This window comes from Budorcas taxicolor, chromosome 14, assembly GCF_023091745.1.
Source record: "Budorcas taxicolor isolate Tak-1 chromosome 14, Takin1.1, whole genome shotgun sequence".
Taxonomy (NCBI): domain Eukaryota; kingdom Metazoa; phylum Chordata; class Mammalia; order Artiodactyla; family Bovidae; genus Budorcas; species Budorcas taxicolor.
This window is the reverse complement of record NC_068923.1, coordinates 70,287,156-70,307,332: the sequence shown is the minus strand read 5'-3', so window position 1 is coordinate 70,307,332 and position 20,177 is coordinate 70,287,156. Positions and strand designations below refer to the sequence as shown.

The 20,177-nt window shown below is 38.6% G+C and overlaps 1 protein-coding gene across 1 annotated transcript in view; it reads right to left on the bottom strand.

The window, feature by feature from the left end:
- The window catches only part of ANGPT1 (angiopoietin 1), a 298,845-nt gene that overhangs the window by 111,639 nt on the left and 167,029 nt on the right, over positions 1-20,177 (bottom strand). Inside the window, exon 2 of the mRNA XM_052651746.1 lies at positions 8,423-8,578. Within this exon, the coding sequence (XP_052507706.1) occupies positions 8,423-8,578 (156 nt within the window). The remainder of the gene's footprint in view (positions 1-8,422; positions 8,579-20,177) is intronic.

The following is a 20,177-nucleotide window of genomic DNA, read 5'->3' as shown; positions in this document are numbered from 1 at the left end:
GACAACTCACTCCAGTATTCTTAGTGGAGAATCCCATGGATGGAGACTGGTGGACTACACAGTCCATAGCGTCACAAAGAGTCAGACAATGACTGAAGCGACTCAGCGTGCATGCACACATAAAATAAACATTACAATGATATACTGTACAACACAGGGAATATAGTTGATAATTTGTAACTTCAAATGAAGTATAATCTTTAGAAATTGTGAATCATTATGCTGTACACCTGAAACCTATATACTATTGTAAATCAACTATACTTCAATTTTAAAAAATGTAACATTGCTCCAAATTAAAAGAGACTATTAAGTCTTCAAAAATAAAATGCCAATAAAATTTTTGGTAAAAAGTTGAAGAAATCTGTGAAAATTAGATAATCTTAGAGAATTATTATTAATAATATATCAATAATCTATATGTGGCAGAAATCAAAGAGGAACTAAAGAGACTCTTGATGAAGGTAAGAAAGGAGAGTGAAAAAGCTGGCTTAAAACTGAACATTCAAAAAACTAAGATCACGGCATCCAGTCCCATCACTTCATGGGAAACAGATGAGGAAACAATGGAAACAGTAACAGACTTTATTTTCTTGGGCTCCAAAATCACTGAGGATGTGACTACAGCCATGAAACTAAAGTTCGCTTGCTCCTTGGATGAAAGGCTAGACCAACCTAGACAGCACATTAAAAAGCAGGGACATTACTTTGCCAAAAAAGATCTGTATAGTCAAAGCAATGGTTTTTTCAGTAGTCATGTATGGATATAAGAGTTGGACAAGAAAGAAGGTTGAGTAGTGAAGAAAAGATGCGTTTGAACTGTGGTGTTGGAGAAGACTCTTGAGAGTCCCTTGGACTGCAAGGAGATCAAACCAGTCAATCCTAAAGAAAATCAATGCTGAATATGCATTTGAAGGACTGATGGTGCAGCTGAAATTCCACTACTTTGGCCATCTGATACAAAGAGCTGATTCATTGGAAAAGACCCTGATGCTGTGAAAGATAGAAGGCAGGAGGAAAAGGGGACAACAGAGGACAAGATGTTTGAATGGCATCACCGACTCAATGGGCATGAGTTTGAGCAAGTTCTGGGAGGTGGTGATGGAGAGCAAAGCCTGGCGTGCTGCAGTCCATGGGGTCACCGAGTCAGACACGACTGAGCGACTGAACAACAACAATGTGACTATTATTAGTGAATTTAATCATTCAACATGTATTTATTGATAGCCTGCTGTGTGAGTACTATTTTAAATCCTAAAGATAGAGTAGTGACCAAGATAGACAAAATCCTTGCTCTCTATTAGCTGGAATCTTGGTGCAGGACTTAATCAGCTATTGCTGTAGAAAGCCAGAGAGTAAATGTCTTAGTCTTAGCAGGCCCTGGTACAACTTCTCAATTCTGCTCTCTCATTGAGGAAGAGAAGCTACGACAAACCTAGTTCAGTCAGTTCAGTCGCTCAGTCGGGTCCGACTCTTTGAGACCCCATGAACCGCAGCATGCCAGGCCTCCCTGCCCATCACCAACTCCTGGAATTCACCCACACTCATGTCCATTGAGTCAGTGATGCCATCCAGCTATCTTATCCTCTGTTGTCCCCTTCTCCTCCTGCCACCAATCCCTCCCAGCCTCAGTCTTTTTCAATGAGTCAACTCTTTGCATGAGGTGGCCAAAATATTGGAGTTTCAGCTTTAGCATCAGTCCTTCCAATGAACACCCAGGACTTATTTCCTTTAGAATGGACTGTTTGGATCTCCTTGCAGTAGAAAGCATATTAAAAAGCAGAAACATTACTTTGCCAACAAAGGTCTGTCTAGTCTAAGCTATGGTTTTTCCACTAGTCCTGTATGGATGTGAGAGTTGAACTGTAAAGACAGCTGAGTGCGGAAGAACTGATGCTTTTGAACTGTGGTGTTGAAGACTCTTGAGAGTCCCTTGGACTGCAAGGAGATCCAACCAGTCCATCCTAAAGGAAATCAGTCCTGAATATTAATTGAAAGGACTGATGCTGAAGCTGAAGCTCCAATAGTTGAGCCACCTGATGTGAAGAGCTAACTCATTAGGAAAGACCCTGATGCTGGGAAAGATTGAAGGCAGGAGGAGAAGGGGACCACAGAGGATGAGATGGTTGGATGGCATCACTGACTCCATGGTCATGAGTTTGACCAAGCTCTGGGAGATGGTGATGAATAGGGTAGCCTGGTGTGCTGCAGTCCATGGAGTCACAGAATTGGACACAACTGAACGAATGGACAACAACATTGAGAGACCACCCATATGCAACATATAAAACTTTATTTTACAAAAATAAAATGCCATTGAAAAATGGCATTTCAAATTTGACTAAGCCCTCTTCTAATGGGTTATCAAACCCTTTTCCAGACCTTGTGAGAAAATTAATTATCAGGGCATTTTCCTTGGATGACTCATTAGCAAATTTATTTTACTGCCATTTCAATTCAGTCAAAAAGTTAAATATTTACTCAGCTATCCTCTCATCAAGTTAAAGAGATAGTCATTCAACTTTGAGTGCTGACCTTTCTGTTCTTTCAAACCTATTTTTGCTTAGACATACAAGCTCATTGTTTAAATTGTTCCTGAACTACTTTAAGTTTACAATTGTATGAGTCAAGTCCAAACAACAGGTGTGATCGTTTGTGACCTCTAAGAAGCAGATACCAGACTGCAGGAAATTAATCAGGGGAAATACCTACGAGACAAAATTGAGGAAAAGCCAGAGTTGACTAGGGTCACCTTCTGACTGGGATGTAGATCTAACCACAATGAAGAAGAGAGGGAAAGGAGTAAGGCTAACATCTTAGTGTGCAGGGAGTTGTGCTAAAGTTTGGCAAGGCTGATGATGGAGAGCCCTTAGCCAAGTCATGTGTCAGTGGCATCTTACAGCTACCAGGAGTGGGTCTAAATATCACTGCCACAATACACCCTTAGCTGGAAGGGGCCGCTGAGAATTGTGGTCTCTGTACTAACACAGTGATGAATTTCAGAGCCTAGCAGCTGGGGCCATTGATCTATTACACCTCTGCACCAGCAGGAAATTGGAAAGATGCATTTTTATGACTGTGAGGGAGGCTCCATAGCTAATTAATGGAAAGTCAAGAAAGAAATGGTTTAGCAAATTTTTGTCACATTAACTCAAGCTCACTGAGTATAAAGACTGCTTTACTTTTTGCTGTATTCTATTTGGTACTTATGAAAATATTTTGCATCAAGGAGGTATTAAAAATATATCTTTAAAATTTTTATTAAATTACGTTTCTAAAACTATGGCTCTATATAAATGATTGAAAGTTGGAGGAGAATTACACTGTTTCTATAGAACTTCTCTATATTAATAGTTACACAGCCAGAAAGTGACAAAGACAGAAGTAGGTTACATGAGATGATGTGCAGGCACATGGTAAAAACCACCAACAGATGGTGGTTCCCTCAGCAGCAGTAGCAAAAGCAGCAGCTTCATCATGTATAGAAAATGTTCCGTTGCCACTATTAGATCCACATTAATTTGCTTTATCTGAAATTCATTTTATCCTCTGCTAGAACCCCAGTTGCATCTGTAGTCTCTGAGAGAGAACAGAATCACAAGAGAGAGAGAGAGTATAGACAGAGAGCCTGTAAAGCATGTCGACTCTGATGCCAGACTGTCTGGGTTCAAACCTTCCCTCTAATACTCACAAGTTTTTTTTCACCTGGGGCCAATTTCTTTACCTCTCTTGAGTTTCAGCTTCCACATCTTTAACAAGGGATGGTAATAATATCTACCCAACTAAATATTTTTTAAAAAATTATTAAAAACTAATAGAAATTGATTATATTCTTTGCAGCCAAAGATGGAAAAGTTCTACACAGTCAGCAAAAACAAGACCGGGAGCTGACTGTGGCACAGACCATGAACTCCTTATTGCCAATTCAGACTTAAATTGAAGAAGGTAGGGAAAACCACTAGATCATTCAGGTATGACCTAAATCAAATCCCTTACAATCATACAGTGGAAGTAACAAATAGATTCAAGGGATTAGATCTGATAGACAGCGTGCCTGAAGACCTATGGACAGAGGTTCATGACATTGTACAGGAGGCAGGGATCAAGAGCATCCCCAAGGAAAAGAAATGCAAAAAGGCAAAACGGTTATCTGAGGAGACCTTACAAATAGCTGTGAATAGAAGAGAAGCAAAAGGCAAAGGAGAAAAGGAAAGATACACTCATTTGAATGCAGAGTTCCAAAGAATAACAAGGAGAGATAAGAAAGCCTTCCTCAGTGATCAGTGCAAAGAAATAGAGGAAAACAATAGAATGGGAAAGACTAGAGATCTCTTCAAGAAAATCAGAGATACCATGGGAACATTTCATGCAAAGATGGGTACAATAAAGGAAAAAAATGGTACAGACCCAACAGAAGCAGAAGATATTAAGAAGAGGTGGCAAAAATACACAGAAAAACTGTACAAAAAAGATCTTCATGACCCAGATAATTATGATGGTGTGATCACTCATCTAGAGCCAGACATCCTGGAATGCAAAGTCAAGTGGGCCTTAGGAAGCATCACTATGAACAAAGCTAGTGGAGGTGATAGAATTCCAGTTGAGCTATTTCAAATCCTAAAAGATAATGCTGTGAAAGTGCTGCAATCAATATGCCAGCAAATTTGGAAAACTCAGCAGTGAAAAAGTTGGCTTAAAACTCAACATTCAGGAAACTATGATCATGGCATCTGGTCCCATCACTTCATGGCAAATAGATGGGGAAACATGAAGAGACTTTATTTTCGGGGGCTCCAAAATCACTGCAGATGGTGACTGAAGCCATGAAACTAAAAGACATTTGTTCTGCTCCTTGGAAGAAAAGTTACGACCAACCTAGACAGCTTATTAAAAAGCAGAGACATTACTTTGCCAACAAAGGCTAATCAAAGCTATGGCTTTTCCAGGAGTCATGTATGGATGTGAGAGTTGGACTAAAAGAAAGCTGAGCACTGAAGAATTGATGGTTTTTAACTGTGGTGTTGGAGAAGACTCTTGAGAGTCCCTTGGACTGCAAGGAGTTCCAACCAGTCCATCCTAAAGGAGATCAGTCCTGAATATTTATTGGAAGGACTGATGCTGAAACGGAAACTCCAATACTTTGGCCACCTGATGCCAAGAGCTGACTCATTTGAAAAGACCCTGATACTGGGAAAGATTGAAGACAGGAGGAGAAGGGGACGACAGAGGATGACATGGTTGGATGGCATCACCGACACAGTGGACATGAGTAAACTCTGTGAGTTGGTGATGGACAGGGTGGCCTGGCATGCTGCAGACCGTGGGTTCTCAAGGAGTCAGACATGACTGAGTGACTGAACTGAACTGAACTGAATACATGTAAAATTGCTTTAAAAAGAAGTAAGTGCAGATTATTAGAGGTGAATTTTAATATACATTTTTTTTGGTCTACTAGTGTACATTGACTCAAAATTGGCCTGAGGAAGAAGTCAGAAATAGATTCACACTACAGCAAGAGGCATGAATAATATCTGAAATTAATCCCTTCACACTGCACGCTTGGAAGGGGAACTAGAAAGAGGAGATATTGGTATGAACTGGTAACAGAGTAAAGAAAACACTGCAAGCTAAACTAAGGAGGAAGGGACAGGCCCAGCATTGGTTCCTGGTCTCACCACCATGACCAGTACGGTTATTTAATTGTACTCCTCTCTCTTTTCTGATTAAGATGCTTATTGAGCACAAGAATACTTTTAAACACCACTGCAATAAATCCAAGGTTCTACCTACTTTAATTAAGTTCAAGTCTAGAAGGTCAGCAGAAGACTAAAAAGCAGTAAGTTACTTATCTTTATAACAACATCATGTGAAAGCTAGGGCATTAAAATACACTGTGAAACTACTGGCATGAGTTTCTAAAATAACTGAGACCCAAAATGAGTTAAGGAATAGCAAGACTTACCAAAGTGAACCAAAGTAGACTGAAGAAGGGAAGAAACACCTGGGGGCATGCCTGGGTAGCACTAAAGGTTTATAAATGCTTATGACAAAAGAATAGAGTGTACTGAGATTAAGGAGTAATCTAGGACTCACTTTGTAAACCTGGCCTTGCATTAGAACTTGAATAATTAGGTTTTAGGACTTCTCTGATAGCTTATTTGGTAAAGAATCCACCTGCAATAATGCAGGAGACCCCAGTTTAAGCCCTGGTTCGGGAAGATCTGCTGGAGAAGGGATAGGCTACCCACTCCAGTATTCTTGGGCTTCCCTTGTGGCTCAGCTGGTAAAGAATCCACCTGCAATGTGGGAGACTTGTGTTCAATCCCTCGGTTGGGAAGATCCCCTGGAGAAGGGCAAGGCTACCCACTCCAGTATTCTGGCCTACAGAATTCCATGGACTGTACAGTCCATGGGGTTGCAAAGAGTCAGGCATGACTGAGCAACTTTTACTTTCAATTAGGTTTAAGTAGAATATGTATGGCGCTTCTCAGATGGCACCAGTGGTAAACAACCCTCCTGCCAATGCAGGTATTATCACTAATCAAGGAGGCCAGAAAAGGAAAGAAATGTGTATGTCTCAGTTTGAGTACCAAACTCAATTCACTCACTGTATCAACAGAGGATGAGATGGTTGGCATAACTGATATAATGGACTTGAGTTTAAGCAAACTCCAAGAAATAGTGAAGGACAGGAAACCCAGGTTTGCTGCAGTCCATGGGGTCAGAATTGGACATAACTTAGCTACTAACAACAACAAGCTGTATCAGTGTGAGAAAACCACTCAAGCTTTCTGTTCTAAATCGTCTTCATGAGTATCATTTATCCATGAGAAAGTGGTTTGCATAATATAAAATGCCCTGTCCATATAAATTATTATTGGTATTTGTCTTTAAATATCAACATTTGACCTGTGATGCCATTAACACAAATGATATAAAACAGAAACAAGGTTGTATGTTGGAAGACAGGGAAGCCTGTCATGCTGCAGTCCATGGGGCTGCAAAGAGTTGGACACCACTTAGCAACTGAATAAAAACAAAGATTGCGTATTATTTTTGAATTTATATTGTTAAAAGTTAAACATTAGAGGCCATCGGATTGAGATGACTCTAATGCCTTGGTAACCTACATAAGCAAACCTAAATCTAAGCCAGAGTCAATGGGCTTAAATCCATGAAAATGAAACTTAAGAACAACCAATCACAAACAGCCAACTAGGCTTTCCTAAAGAAGGCAAATGCTTAAGCTATGGCCAATCAAATAATTTCCTTGCTTTGCTTCTAAATCTTCCGTACTAAAACCTTTCCCTTTGTTCCTGTAGTAGAGCTACTTTTGGGCTGCACAATTTAAATCAATGTTTGCTTAAGCAAACTCTTGAAAAGTTTAATGTGCCTCGGTTTATCTTTTCACAATATAGTTCACCTTCAATTCCAGAAATCAACTTCATTGAGACAGAATCATCCTCTGGATTTCAAGAGGGGTAAATGGACTAACCATTTCCATGTTTAAAAGAGGACCAAGAGATTATCTTCCAGTCATCAAAAATAATATTTTCATTAGACTGTACTGGTAGACTTGTGACAGTGATAGTTAAAAGACATTTTACTGACTTGAACATAAGCATGTCATTGTCCACAGTAGGGTAATATATAATATATAATACATATACATATGTGTATATATGGGGCTTTCCAGGTGGCACAGTGGTAAAAGAATCCACCTGCCAATGCGGGAGATTTAAGAGATGTGTTCGATCCCTGGGTCAGGAAGATCTCCTGGAGGAGGAAATGGCAACCTGCCTGGAATATTCCATGCGCAGAGGAGCCTGGCAGGCTACAGTCCATGGGGTTGCAAAGAGTCAGACACTACTGAACAACTGAGCACACACACATACCTGAACATACATATGAAGACAGAGTTTTAATTTACTTTTCATTATAAAATCATGCTGACAAAAAAAAAGCTACACATTGCAGATCAGTTCATTTGGGGTTATCCTTCCTATCCACTGACTGCACAAAACCTCTGCAGGTGCCATTACGGTAGAGTACTACCAGAGATAAAATAGTATAAGTCAAAATGTACATCAAAGGCACTGATTTGACACAAACACTTATTCTGTTTGACATAGGTCATATCACAGTTGGTAGTTGCAGTATTTATTTGAAATTTAAATGCCGATTAAGTGCTTTGCCAGTCCTGTTTTTGCAAACATACAAAGCTAAATATATCAACTCTCATGGAATCAAGAGAAGCATGCCTAGCATGTCAGGCAGTCATTGTTGTTATTACCAATAAACAAAAATGTATGTTTCCCCAATCTCAGTGCTGAAATGTGCTCTGTGTTTATGAAGTAAGCTAAAGGAAGAAAAAAAGAAATCTTTCCAGTTAAGAGTTTGTCAACTCTGGGCTGAGACGTACCTGGGTCTCAACATCTGTCAACTTCCTGGTCTGCTCTGCGGTCTGAGAGAGGAGGCTGGTCCCTATCTCGAGCATGGTGGCCGTGTGGTTCTGAACTGCATTCTGCTGTATCTGAGCCATCTCCGACTTCATATTTTCCACAATGTAATTCTCAATCTGCAAGAGATGAAGGGCAAGGCATACTACATTATAAGCAAAGCCTTTCGGTTGGAGCATGTAATATTTACAATGACAAAACAAGACACAGCTGGCAAATCAGCCATCTGGCAGGAATCCTCTGCAACTCTGGGAGCTGCGGAAATTGGGACAGAGCACACAGGAACACAGTTGCTAACAAACTCCTAATATACTGATGCACACATCGACTCAACACGATCAGCATGGAAATTCACACTTGGCCAGTGCTTTCTCATTTAACCCTTACAGCAAAGGTGTGAGAGTCACGCACGGATGAGCTCACTGTTCTTTTCATTTTATAGGTGAGGAAACAGAATTGGAGAAGGTCAATGATGAGCCAAAGGTCATCCAGCAAAAACTCAACAGAGTTACCAGAATAATTTAAATCTAAATCTTGGTTCTCTGGTCTTTTCATTATTATCATAATGACCACTCAACTTTGAGAATAATTCCGCCTCCTCTGTAATGAAAAATAAAAGATTATGCTGGGTTAGAGAAATGGAACAAGTAGTGGGAGGGGGACAGTTATCCAAAACGCAAGTCTTTTAAAGGAATATTAAAGTATAGGCAAGAGCATATGAAGTGAGCGGCAGAGCCTCAGAGCTTCTCAGTGCTCCTTCACACACACACACACACACACACACCCCCTCACTGAAAATATGGTCCATAAAGCAGCATTTGCCTTTCTTGCTTTGGGCAACAGTTAGTCGTTGTTGGTGCCATCTTAGAAAATACTACAGTTGTAAAATACATAGTACCATAGAGGCCAAGAAAAATTACTAACTGACTTAATATAAGGGAGCCCATTAGGCACCTGGGAGAATAAGGCTGAGCATGTGCACTGCTTGAAAAATACAGAAAGAAGCCTGCACTTCCCTCTCAGTGCACTTAATTCTCCCCCAGCACTGTGTGGTGACTACATTTTATTACCCAATTACACATATGGGGAAAACTGCATCTGAGAGAAGTCAGGTCCAAGGCCACACACCACAAAACAGTCAGACTTGGAACTGAGTACTGAAGTCCTTAATTCTCATACCAACACTGTTAACCACCGGATAGTTCTGCCAAGTCGTGCTTCACAAGCTGGGTTCCAAATCATTAACAGCTACGTGATTTTTACTGATTTGGTGAACCAAAATACATCCTCTATTTTATAATCTATAGTAACACTATTGTCATGTAATAAATATAGCCTAAAAATAAATTCTTCTCTGTAAACTTTGGCAGTTCACTTTCTAACAACATCTCTTATTTCTATTCCTAATATGTGAGGCTGCCCCAAACTAAAGAAAATGAAAGGTCACAATTAAACTCATGTTATTAGTAATAAGTTCTGACCTTATTCGTGGTCAATATAAGGTAACTCCCCTTCATCCTTTATTCCCAAATTAGAAGTAGGGGGAAACAAGTTTTTTTTTTTATATATAAAACAATTACAAAATAGATTAGGATACATATCTAGAAACTATCTTAACAAAATTTATGTCTCTAGGCTAAATTCAATCTTGGTTTTATTCCAATTGAACTAACATATTTAAACAACAGTAGAAGTGCAGGAGAACAGAGGGTAGATTGGAGTATCAGACATCTATTGTTTAGGATTCTGCTCATATGTTCCTTTTTTTTCTAATAACATCCCTTAACTTTCTTTTGGAATAGTGTCTTTTCCTCCTTCAGAACAAATGCTTTGAGTACAGTTGTCTTACCCTAGTCTCAGGGATAGGTACCTGTTTGAGCCTGACAAACCACAATGTTCTGCTCTTGCTTGGAGAGAATGAATTGTTCAAGAATGAAAAGATACCATAAGCAAAGCCATTAAGTCTCAGTTATGCAATTCTGTCCAACGTTTACAAAAGAACTTCTTTTTCCTCTTTGGTAAGTTGGTAACATATATGACTGACACTTGATGTACCATTTTGCCATCACAAAACCAGTGCCAGCCTAAGAATGAGGCTAAGTCAGAAAGATAGGTAGGTAGATAGGTAGATAGCCAGGTAAGACAGACAGAAGGGTACTTTTCGAGTACCTCAATCTTGTCATGTTTTTAGCCAGATTCATCCTTGGACATGCAGTTGTAAACTGTGTGATGTTCCTTGAGCAGCCCACTTTTTTTCTTCTTTTGCTTCAATCACATTGATTTAAGTTTCTAACAATGAATGCTTAGCAAAGGAAGCCTCAAGCACGTATTTACAGTATGCTTCATGCTTATCCAGAAATCTGGGGCAGTATATAAATGTGTATATTCTCAAAAACAGCAGATAAATCTCCATCATGGAGATGATATCTGGCATTTATAGCTGACATTTAGCCATTGTCTACTATGCTGCAGGCACTGAGCTACGTGCTTTTCCTTTTATGATAGCACTTAAACCTTATAACAATTATATATGGTAGGTATTGTTATAGCCATTTTATAGGTGAGACTAGTAAGGCTTAGAAAATCCACAGCTTGCTCAAGAACAAGTAAGAATTCAACCCCCAGTGCTAAAACCCATGTTTTTAACCTTTAATCTAGTCATCTTAAGCGCTACTTAATTACTCTATGAGTTTCCCAGGTGGCTCCAAGAATCCTCCTGCAATGCAGGAGACACAGGAGACCTGGGTTCCATCCCTGGGTCAGGAAGAGCCCCTGGAGGAGGAAATGGCAGTGCACTCCAGTATTATTGCCTGGGAAATCCCACGGACAGAGGGGCCTGGCAGCCTACGGTCCGTGGGGTTGCGAAGAGATGGACTCGACCTAGGGACTAAAGAACAACTAGCCTCTTACCTTGTTCACAAAATGGCAATTTCCTTGAGTAAAAGTGACTTAGACCATCAAAATTAGTTTATGCCAGATTCCACGCAAACCGAGAAATTTCAACTAACAACTTGTTTTCCCTACGTAGATTTCTTTCCTGAGTGAAAATTCACTAACCAGTGAGCTCCAGTACAGATCTGCTGATACTGTTACATCAGCTTCTTATGTGGTTGTATAGTGGGAGTCAGTTCCCAGAGTCTGACTTATTCTGGGTGTAGTAATAATCATGTGCCCCAGTCTCCACAGAGGAGGACTCCCTCTGACAGAGTGACTACATCAAGGTTTAGCTGCTTTGTGGTTTATCAATGTTGCAAACTATCCATTCGTCTATTCTGCATTACTGTGCCTTTAACTGTAAAAATCAACACCAGCAAATCAAGTATCTGCCTTATGCCAGTATTCATCACAAAGAGCATCCCAATTCTATTGCTGATCCTGTTTTAGAAAAAAAGCAGGTCTCCAACCTATCCTAAAATTCTTCTTTGGGCTGCCACGATGAGTAACATGAATCTAATGCTAGCTAATTATTTTTTAATCAAATGGGGCTGCTCTCTCTAACTGCTTTTTAATGTAAAAGGTAATGGCACAGTTAAGTAGCAAAAACCAGATGTAGTTGATTTAAACGCTGAGGAGAGAGGCAGAAGTCAAATATACGATGTGTAATTAATGAGGAGGACGACTTTCATCTTATCTATAAACATTCCTCTGTAGATGTGTATTTGTGAAATCCATCTTCAAGTGCTACATTAGCCAGGTTCTGAAAATATATGCAACAAATTTGATTGTCTTCATATATTCTGTACTGGTTTCAAAATATGTTTACAGAATATGATGGCTACTTCAAGGTTCCATGTTTTATCAACATCTAAGATGTGAATCTTAAGCGTAGAATTTGATGGCCACAAGAGCTAATGGGTTATAAAGTAGGAGACTCCCAATCAGACTCATAAAATTATTTGACTACAATGCCACTCTCAGTGTCTGAGTCCAGAGCTTTTATAAAGTATGGGCCAAAAAGCTAATAAGAGGATATAGGATGCGATTCCAAATGACACAATAAACAATCAGTGATGATTTTTAAGCAAGGAATTAATGTTACATTTGTAAAGTGATATTGTGTTTACAAAGAACTTTCATACACTGTCTGACCTGATTCTTACACCAACCTTAAAAGGAAAGTATTGGCTCCATTTTATGATTTAAAAATCTGAGGCTCAGAGGACTTAGGTGTCTTGTTAGAAATGAAAGAAAGGACTCAAATCTACCTTCCGCTGTTTCACTTACATCAGAATTGTGGGAACTGTTCTGCTGTGGACTGGTTGGCTGGTTGACTGATTGATTGACTGATTACATTTTTAGCCAGCTCATTGAGAATTCACTTACTTTTTTCTTTGACAAAAACATGCAACATTAGAGAGTGATTACTTCATTCTGATTTACTATATTAGAGGGCAAGGTAATCTGAGATGGAGTGACAGATCTCAAGCCAGGTAGTTGGCAAGTTCACTTTGCCAGCACTTTCAATACAATGGGTCATTAAAAATACTCTCATCAGCACCTACCTTTTCTGTCTTAGTACACAGTTTACAATAATGTTTTCTTCCACTGATTTTATGTCTTACAAACTACTGCTTAATATAACAAAAAGTAATAACAACAATGACAACACACTAAGCCTCTACTAAAGCTAGGTATGTATAAGGTTTTACAAATACACAGCTCATTGACTACTTACAACAATCCAGCCATTCTATTATTTTTCTCACTTCACTGATAAGGAAACAGACTCTGGAAGTTAGACAAATTGTCTCTGATCACACAGTAAGTTGGGGTAGAGCCATGATGTTGCTTTGAAAGAAGCTAGATGGGCCCCCTCAGGATGTGCTCCTTCTAAAGAATGATCACCCATCAAGCACAAGCACACTCTCATGAATGTCACAGACAAATTCTGGTAACACACAATATTCATACAGGGAATACAAAAATGAAGGCTACAGAATGAACGAGGTGCAACTGTTCAAGGATAGATAAATTTTCATTTTTTTATTTAATCATTTTCACAGTGATTGATGCCTGTAATATCCTGGGAAATGTTTTAGGTGGTGAGAAAGCAAATATAGAGTCCAGTGTTTGACAAGTAGCATCCTTAAGTAAAAGAAAAAAATATTTTTAAGAAGTGAAGATTATCAGACATTTATAGTTCATTCATAAATTGCATGCCCAAGTCGTTTGCCCAGTGACTAGCAGAGAATTAATGCTATAATTTTCTACTACAAAAGAGACTTTGGGGAGAGATTTTTTACTGGGCCCTCAAAACTCTTGCCACTTCATGTTCATAAGAACCACAATCTGTGTGAGATTATGACATGTCTTGCATATGAAATGCATTCTCTATCATTTCACTTCAAGAGATCACTTCAAGGAACCTCTTAAACAAGAGCATATCTTAAAGCACAAAGAATAGAATTTCCCCATGTAATTCTTAGGAAAATAACATTTTAAGCCCTATAAAAATTGACAAAGGCATTGTACACTTAAAATATGTTGTAGATTAAATGGACTCTCATTGAATGTTGGTGCATATGGTATTACTCAGTTATGGCAAAACAACCATGAAATAAAGTAAAAGGGTAAATATGGGAAAGTAATAAAAAGGTAAAGCAATGCAAAAAAAATGCCTTAAATGTTGATACTTTTATCTAATATTGTTGTTTCATAAATCAGTGGCAATACTGAACATGCACCCAAATCTTGGCTTATGGTTTTATAAAAAAAGATGGCTGAGACCAAATATATTATTTTCAAGAATTTCTATTATTAGAATTTCCAGTATACTGCTTCTTTTATGAAATGGAGAAGCATTATTGTCTTTATAGACAATGGATCCATCAAACTGACATTTGAAATAGTTTCTGTAGTGATATGCATGACATGAATCTCATTTCTTATTTTGGTATCTGAAAAAATAGTATTCACAGAAGAAAGAAAACCATTAGAATAAGTGAGCTGGAAGAGACATTAAATATTATGAGCGCCAAGAATCTCGTTTTATAGATGTGGTGACTGAGGTTCAGAGAGGTTACAGAGAGCAAGGTGAAACAACTAATTGATGTCAGATGTCGGGCTGTGGCCACTTGGTGTGTGGGAAACTCAGACTTGTATCAGCAGGCTGAGCCAACAGCAATGGCTGCTGGTGTTGGCTCATCCCACATTTCTTTTCCAGCCTCTTGCTTCTTCCTACTTGCTTTACTTCCAATGGCTCTTAATTTGAGGCTACCCCGTTACAATACTAATTCATGCTTATCAGTTTGGGGGAGTTTAACTTTGCTTTTTGGATTCTATTCTCACTTACCAGCACTAATACCCACTAGCTGCTCCTTCGCCCAGGAGTCTCAGCATCTCCCTGCCTTTTATTCTCCCTATGCATCACCCTTCAAATAGAAAAAACACTGAGACCAGACCCTTTATTAGTTCAGGCTTATTAATCCTGCACCAGTTCAGTTCAGTCCTAGCAATATGTGCTGAATGCATCCTATGCACTAAGCCTGGTGCCAGATATTACCAGTAAAAAGAGTTGAATCTTCCCAGAAATAGATGCTTATAGATTGGTCATTTCAATAGATTAGGTGAATATTCTGATGGAGTTTACTTCTGACTGTATTTCTTCCTGTAAATATTCTTTTTTTTTTTTTTTTTGTAAGAAGAAGCTCTCAGCTACTGTAATTAATAATGTTGAGGGGACGTTTGTTACATCCCTCCAACAGAGTAATGGCAAGACCCCTGTTGAGACATATGGAGAAGCTAAGCTTCAAGTGTACCCCAGAAAAATCCCATAAGAATACATTTTAAAATTATTTTTCTTAGTTATGACTCTTTTAAGACCACAATTTTATAGATGCTGAAAGTTGCCATTTCACATAATTGGGAAAATCATTCTCTCTTCACATAAACAAACGAGATGTTTCCTGTGCCAAAACACATTTCACTAGCCTGGAACATCTCTTTTGCATCCCACCTTTTCATATGCAGAAAAATTCAGTCATGAAACTTTAAAATGTTTATAAACAGCTGCTTAACTTTTCTCTTTACTAGAAGTTGGGTTATCTGGGTTTTAATTCAAGGTACTATTGATTTACTCTGTGACCTTGGACAAGTCACTTAAGCAAACTGGGTTTCAGAGATTCATCTAGAAAGGAAGGGCTGGTTTAGATTATTTTTAATATTGTGTGAAACTCTCCAATTACATGATTTAAAACATCCTTTACAAAGTACAGGAGTCTGCAATATTTTAATTTTTATTTATTACAGAAAAATCAAAATATGGATGTATATACCTATGTCTATAAAATATATAATATACATCCTCAATGGCAGCTTTGAAACAATGATACAGGAACACAACAGAAAAGCCCTGATTCAAATCTCTGTTTTGAGATAAAGAGGCAGAATCTCTTATTCCCTTAATCCCCAGGCACCATTCTGTCTGAAATATATTCCCTGTTTTCCTCCCAATACAGCCAGGCTATCTTCCTATGTTTCTTATGTCACTGAATGACATCACAACTGCCTTCCCATTCATTCAAGCCATGGAAGTTATCTTTTACTATTCCTTATCTTCATTTTCTACATTCATTCAGCATCAGATTGCTTTGCTTCTGATTCCTGAGGAGTGCTTAGGTCCATTCCTCTCCCTCTTTCCCTTTCTCCCTACTATATTTCTTTATCCTCATTAGTACTGACTTAAGTCAGATTCTTGCCATTTTTCTTCTAGATTTGTTAATGCCCCATAACTGATTTTCTGACTACAGGCTTGCTTCCTTCAATCCATCATCCAGGCTTAATAAAAAGGATAGACTGATCTAAAACACAAATTTGGCTTTGCCACGCCACTTCTTAAACTCTTTCATAGCTTCCACCATCTGCACATAAAGTCACAACTCCTTAATCAGCACTGAAGAATACTTATGATCTGGACTTGGCTTCCCTCGCCCTACATGTACCTTATGCTCCAGATATACCAAATTATTTATCTTTTTCTAAACATTATTTTATTTTGCTTCCATGCCTTGGCATATAGTTTGCTGTAACTAGAATGTTTCTTTTCTATCACTTTCTCCCTTTTCCTGGGCGAAGTCCTGATTTTCAATATCAGTTCAATATTTTCTCCTCAAGGAAACTTTTCATGCATCCCCTCTCATGGGTACTCAGAGAGTATCCTGAGATTCCTTTTTTCAAAACAGCATTGCCCACACCCCAGGACACCATTAGCTCCTTGACGGAAACACTGTCTTGTTGAGCTTGGTATCCCTTACCACCTGGCACAGAGTGAGACCTCAATAATATATAGATAAATGAATGAATGAATGAATGTACTTCAAATGAAAATACTAACAGCTTCCAATCGTGACCTTGGTCTAGTTGCTTCTTCCTGACAGTATGCAATATCACAGTACCAACTCTTAGTAATGTCTTTTTGTATATCAATGGGACCAGTGTAAATGATACAGAAGTAAAAAGGTCTGAAGACAATATTCCCACTCACTGCATCATATAATCCTACTTTATTTTCTTGTTATCTTCTCTACTTTTCCAAATCATCTCTTATGGGTAATTGTTTAGATTAGGTTAAGTACAGTAAACACACTGAAAATGAACCATGTGCTAATCACTGGGCTATACAATGAAAGCAAAGAACCAGTAAACCCTGACTCTCATGACCAAGGCTGTTTATAATGCAAGTGAGTTACAAGCGCTGGCATGAAGGTCCAAATGTCCTGCCTGCCTGCTGGGGTGGAATGAAGGAAGGAATGCCTTTTCTAAAAGGGAATCGAGAACATCTTCCCAGAGGTAATCCCATATGAATATGGCAGGGAGGGCACACATTTCTTATGTTTGCCTTAATTCACAAAAATATGACTTGGAAAACCTGGAGGATGGGAGGATAAAGAAGGAAGCCAGGAAGGCTATGACAGTATGAAAACTGCTTGTTTGGGTAAGGTGACTTTCCTGACCATCTCTTAGAATGTGCTGTTCAGGAAATCAAGAGATAAATCAGTTAGAAGCATGGACATGCCACCAAGGCCACACACACAAGGCAAGGGCATGCTATCAGATTTTTAATATGAGATTCATTAGAAGGCTCAGGGAGATAATATCTTTGCCCTTAACTAAATTTCCAAACATACTAAGCATAAAATTCACTCTTTATAATAAAACATAAAAGTGCATCTTATGTATATGTGTATGTGTGTGTATTTCCTTGCACATATACGCTCTCACACACATTTATTCTTATACTCTCAACCTACATGTTGTCAAGTTTTACATTCATACTCTGTGGTTCCGTTCATTTCATTGTAGTTTGTTTCATTAGAAATCCATTTAAAATAACTAATGGATCACTTTCCTTTGGATGAGGTATGTTTCATGTCAGATTTAATCAGTATAGATAATGCCTGTTAAACAGTCATGGGCAGCTTCAGTATTCTGCCCAACAATTGAGAAACCTTTCTCCCAAATTCAAATATACACTTAGATGACAGAAAAAAAGGAAGAACCACAAAGCAACTTTGTATACATGGTTTTATATCAGTAAAAGTATAGTTTTTAACTAAAGAACATATTGTTTCAAACAGAAAACTGCAAATAAGTTCCTTTAAGTTAATGCTTTTTAGTTTCTTATCTGGAATGAAATTTACCACCCTGCAAGCTCAGTTGGTAAAGACTACCTGTAGTGGTGGAGACCCAGGTTCAATCCCTGGATCAGGAAGATCCCTTGGAATGGAAATAGCAAACCACTCCAGTATCCTTGCCTAGAAAATCACATGGACAGAGGAGCCTGGTGGGCTGAGGTCCATGGGATGCAAAGAGTCAGGCATGACTGAGCAACTAACACTTTCAACAAGCTACATCAACGCATCTGGTTCACTTAAAAGAAGAAAGTTTGACATCTGAACTAGAGACCACCCCAACAGATGGTAGGTTGTGGGAAGCTGATAGGGTAAAAGAGACTCTCCATGGAATAATTCTAAGAAACATCTTCTGCAAACTACATTTTTCCTCCTATGACAAATGGCTGTGATGCAAACAAGTAGCTTATGATGTTCATTTCTTAAAGGAAACCTTCTGCGTTAAATGAAAACATGGCAAGAGAGATCATGCAATCCAAATCCTTAGCAGATGATAAAAGATACACAGTAACAAAAATGGAAAAGCCTTAATAATTAAGGAATTTATAGATTTTAAGAAATACCACTTCAGTTCAGTTCAGTTCAGTCGCTCAGTTGTGTCCGACTCTTTGTGACCCCATGAATTGCAGCATGCCAGGCCTCCCTGTCCATCACCAACTCCCAGAGTCCACCCAAATCAATGTCCATTGAGTTGGTGATGCCATCCAAACATCTCATCCTCTGTTATCCCCTTCTCCTCCTGCCCTCAATCTTTCCCAGCATCAGGGTCTTTTCCAATGAGTCAGCTCTTTGTATCAGGTGGCCAAAGTATTGGAGCTTCAGTTTCAAAATCAGTCCTACCAATGAACACCCAGGACTGATCTCCTTTATAGAATGGATTGGTTGGATCTCCTTGCAGTCCAAGGGACTCTCAAGAATCTTCTTCAACACCACAGTTCAAAAGCATCCATTCTTTGGCGCTCACCTTTCTTTATAGTCCAACTCTCACATCCATACATGACCACTGGAAAAGCCACAGCCTTGACTAGATGGACCTTTGTGGACAAAATAATGTCTCTGTTTTTTAATATGCTGTCTAGGTTGGTCATAACTTTCCTTTCAAGGAGTAAGCGTCTTTTAATTTCATCTAGTAGGTAGAAAAATGCCATCATTTTACTCTGGTATTTCATACAAAATTGCAAGGCATTAGCACATAAAATCTAACCTTATTCCAATAAAACCGCTCACAATAAAATCCCTCTGTTCAACATTCTGATGTTTTAGGCTATTACTTTCCCATATGTGCTGTTTCTTTTTTCAAAATACAGTTGCTCTATCTGCTTTTCTTATTTACCATAAATCTCTCAAGTTTATAATTGCTTTTTAAAATTAACTTTTATCTGCTTAATTGTGGCAAAATTAATGGTAAGAGCATGTGTGTATGTATGTATGTATGTGTGTATTTCTCCTATATATGGAATTCCTCAATGGAATGTACAATAAGCTTGCACAGGCATAAAACTGTCAAAGTCATTGTATAATACACATTCCAAAGCATTCCATGTGAGGTCTACCTAATTTTTCCCGAATAATATTTGTTGAGTAGTTTTTATTTAAATTACTTTTAGTCCATGTACTAGAAAGATTAGTAGGCTGGAAGTAGTCATTCAAAGCATAAGAAAGGAATAATGATTGCTGACATCTTATAAATGAAATAAAATCCCCGTTTTTCTTCACTTTGATCAAAGGACGACAGACACTGGACATTGTTTCTTCTTTCACAAAGACCATTCTGGTGCCCTAGTGATGCTTGTTACATTTCAAGTGTTTTTGGAAGAGAGCCCAAATTACCATTACAATGAATTAGTCTCTCTTAGAATTAACCTCATACCACAAGAGAGAATGACACTGAGCATGAGTAACTGTTTAAAATACCTGCTCCCGTTACTGCATACATTGCCAGAAGAATTCTGTGAAAGTTTGTTTCAAAGACTCACTCATCTAGTTTTGTGAGCTACAGATCACCTCAAAGTGTTCCTTTTGATTTCATTCCATCCCCAACAAGCAATGAACACTTAAAACTGCTTTTCATTAGCTGAAAGAAGGCTGC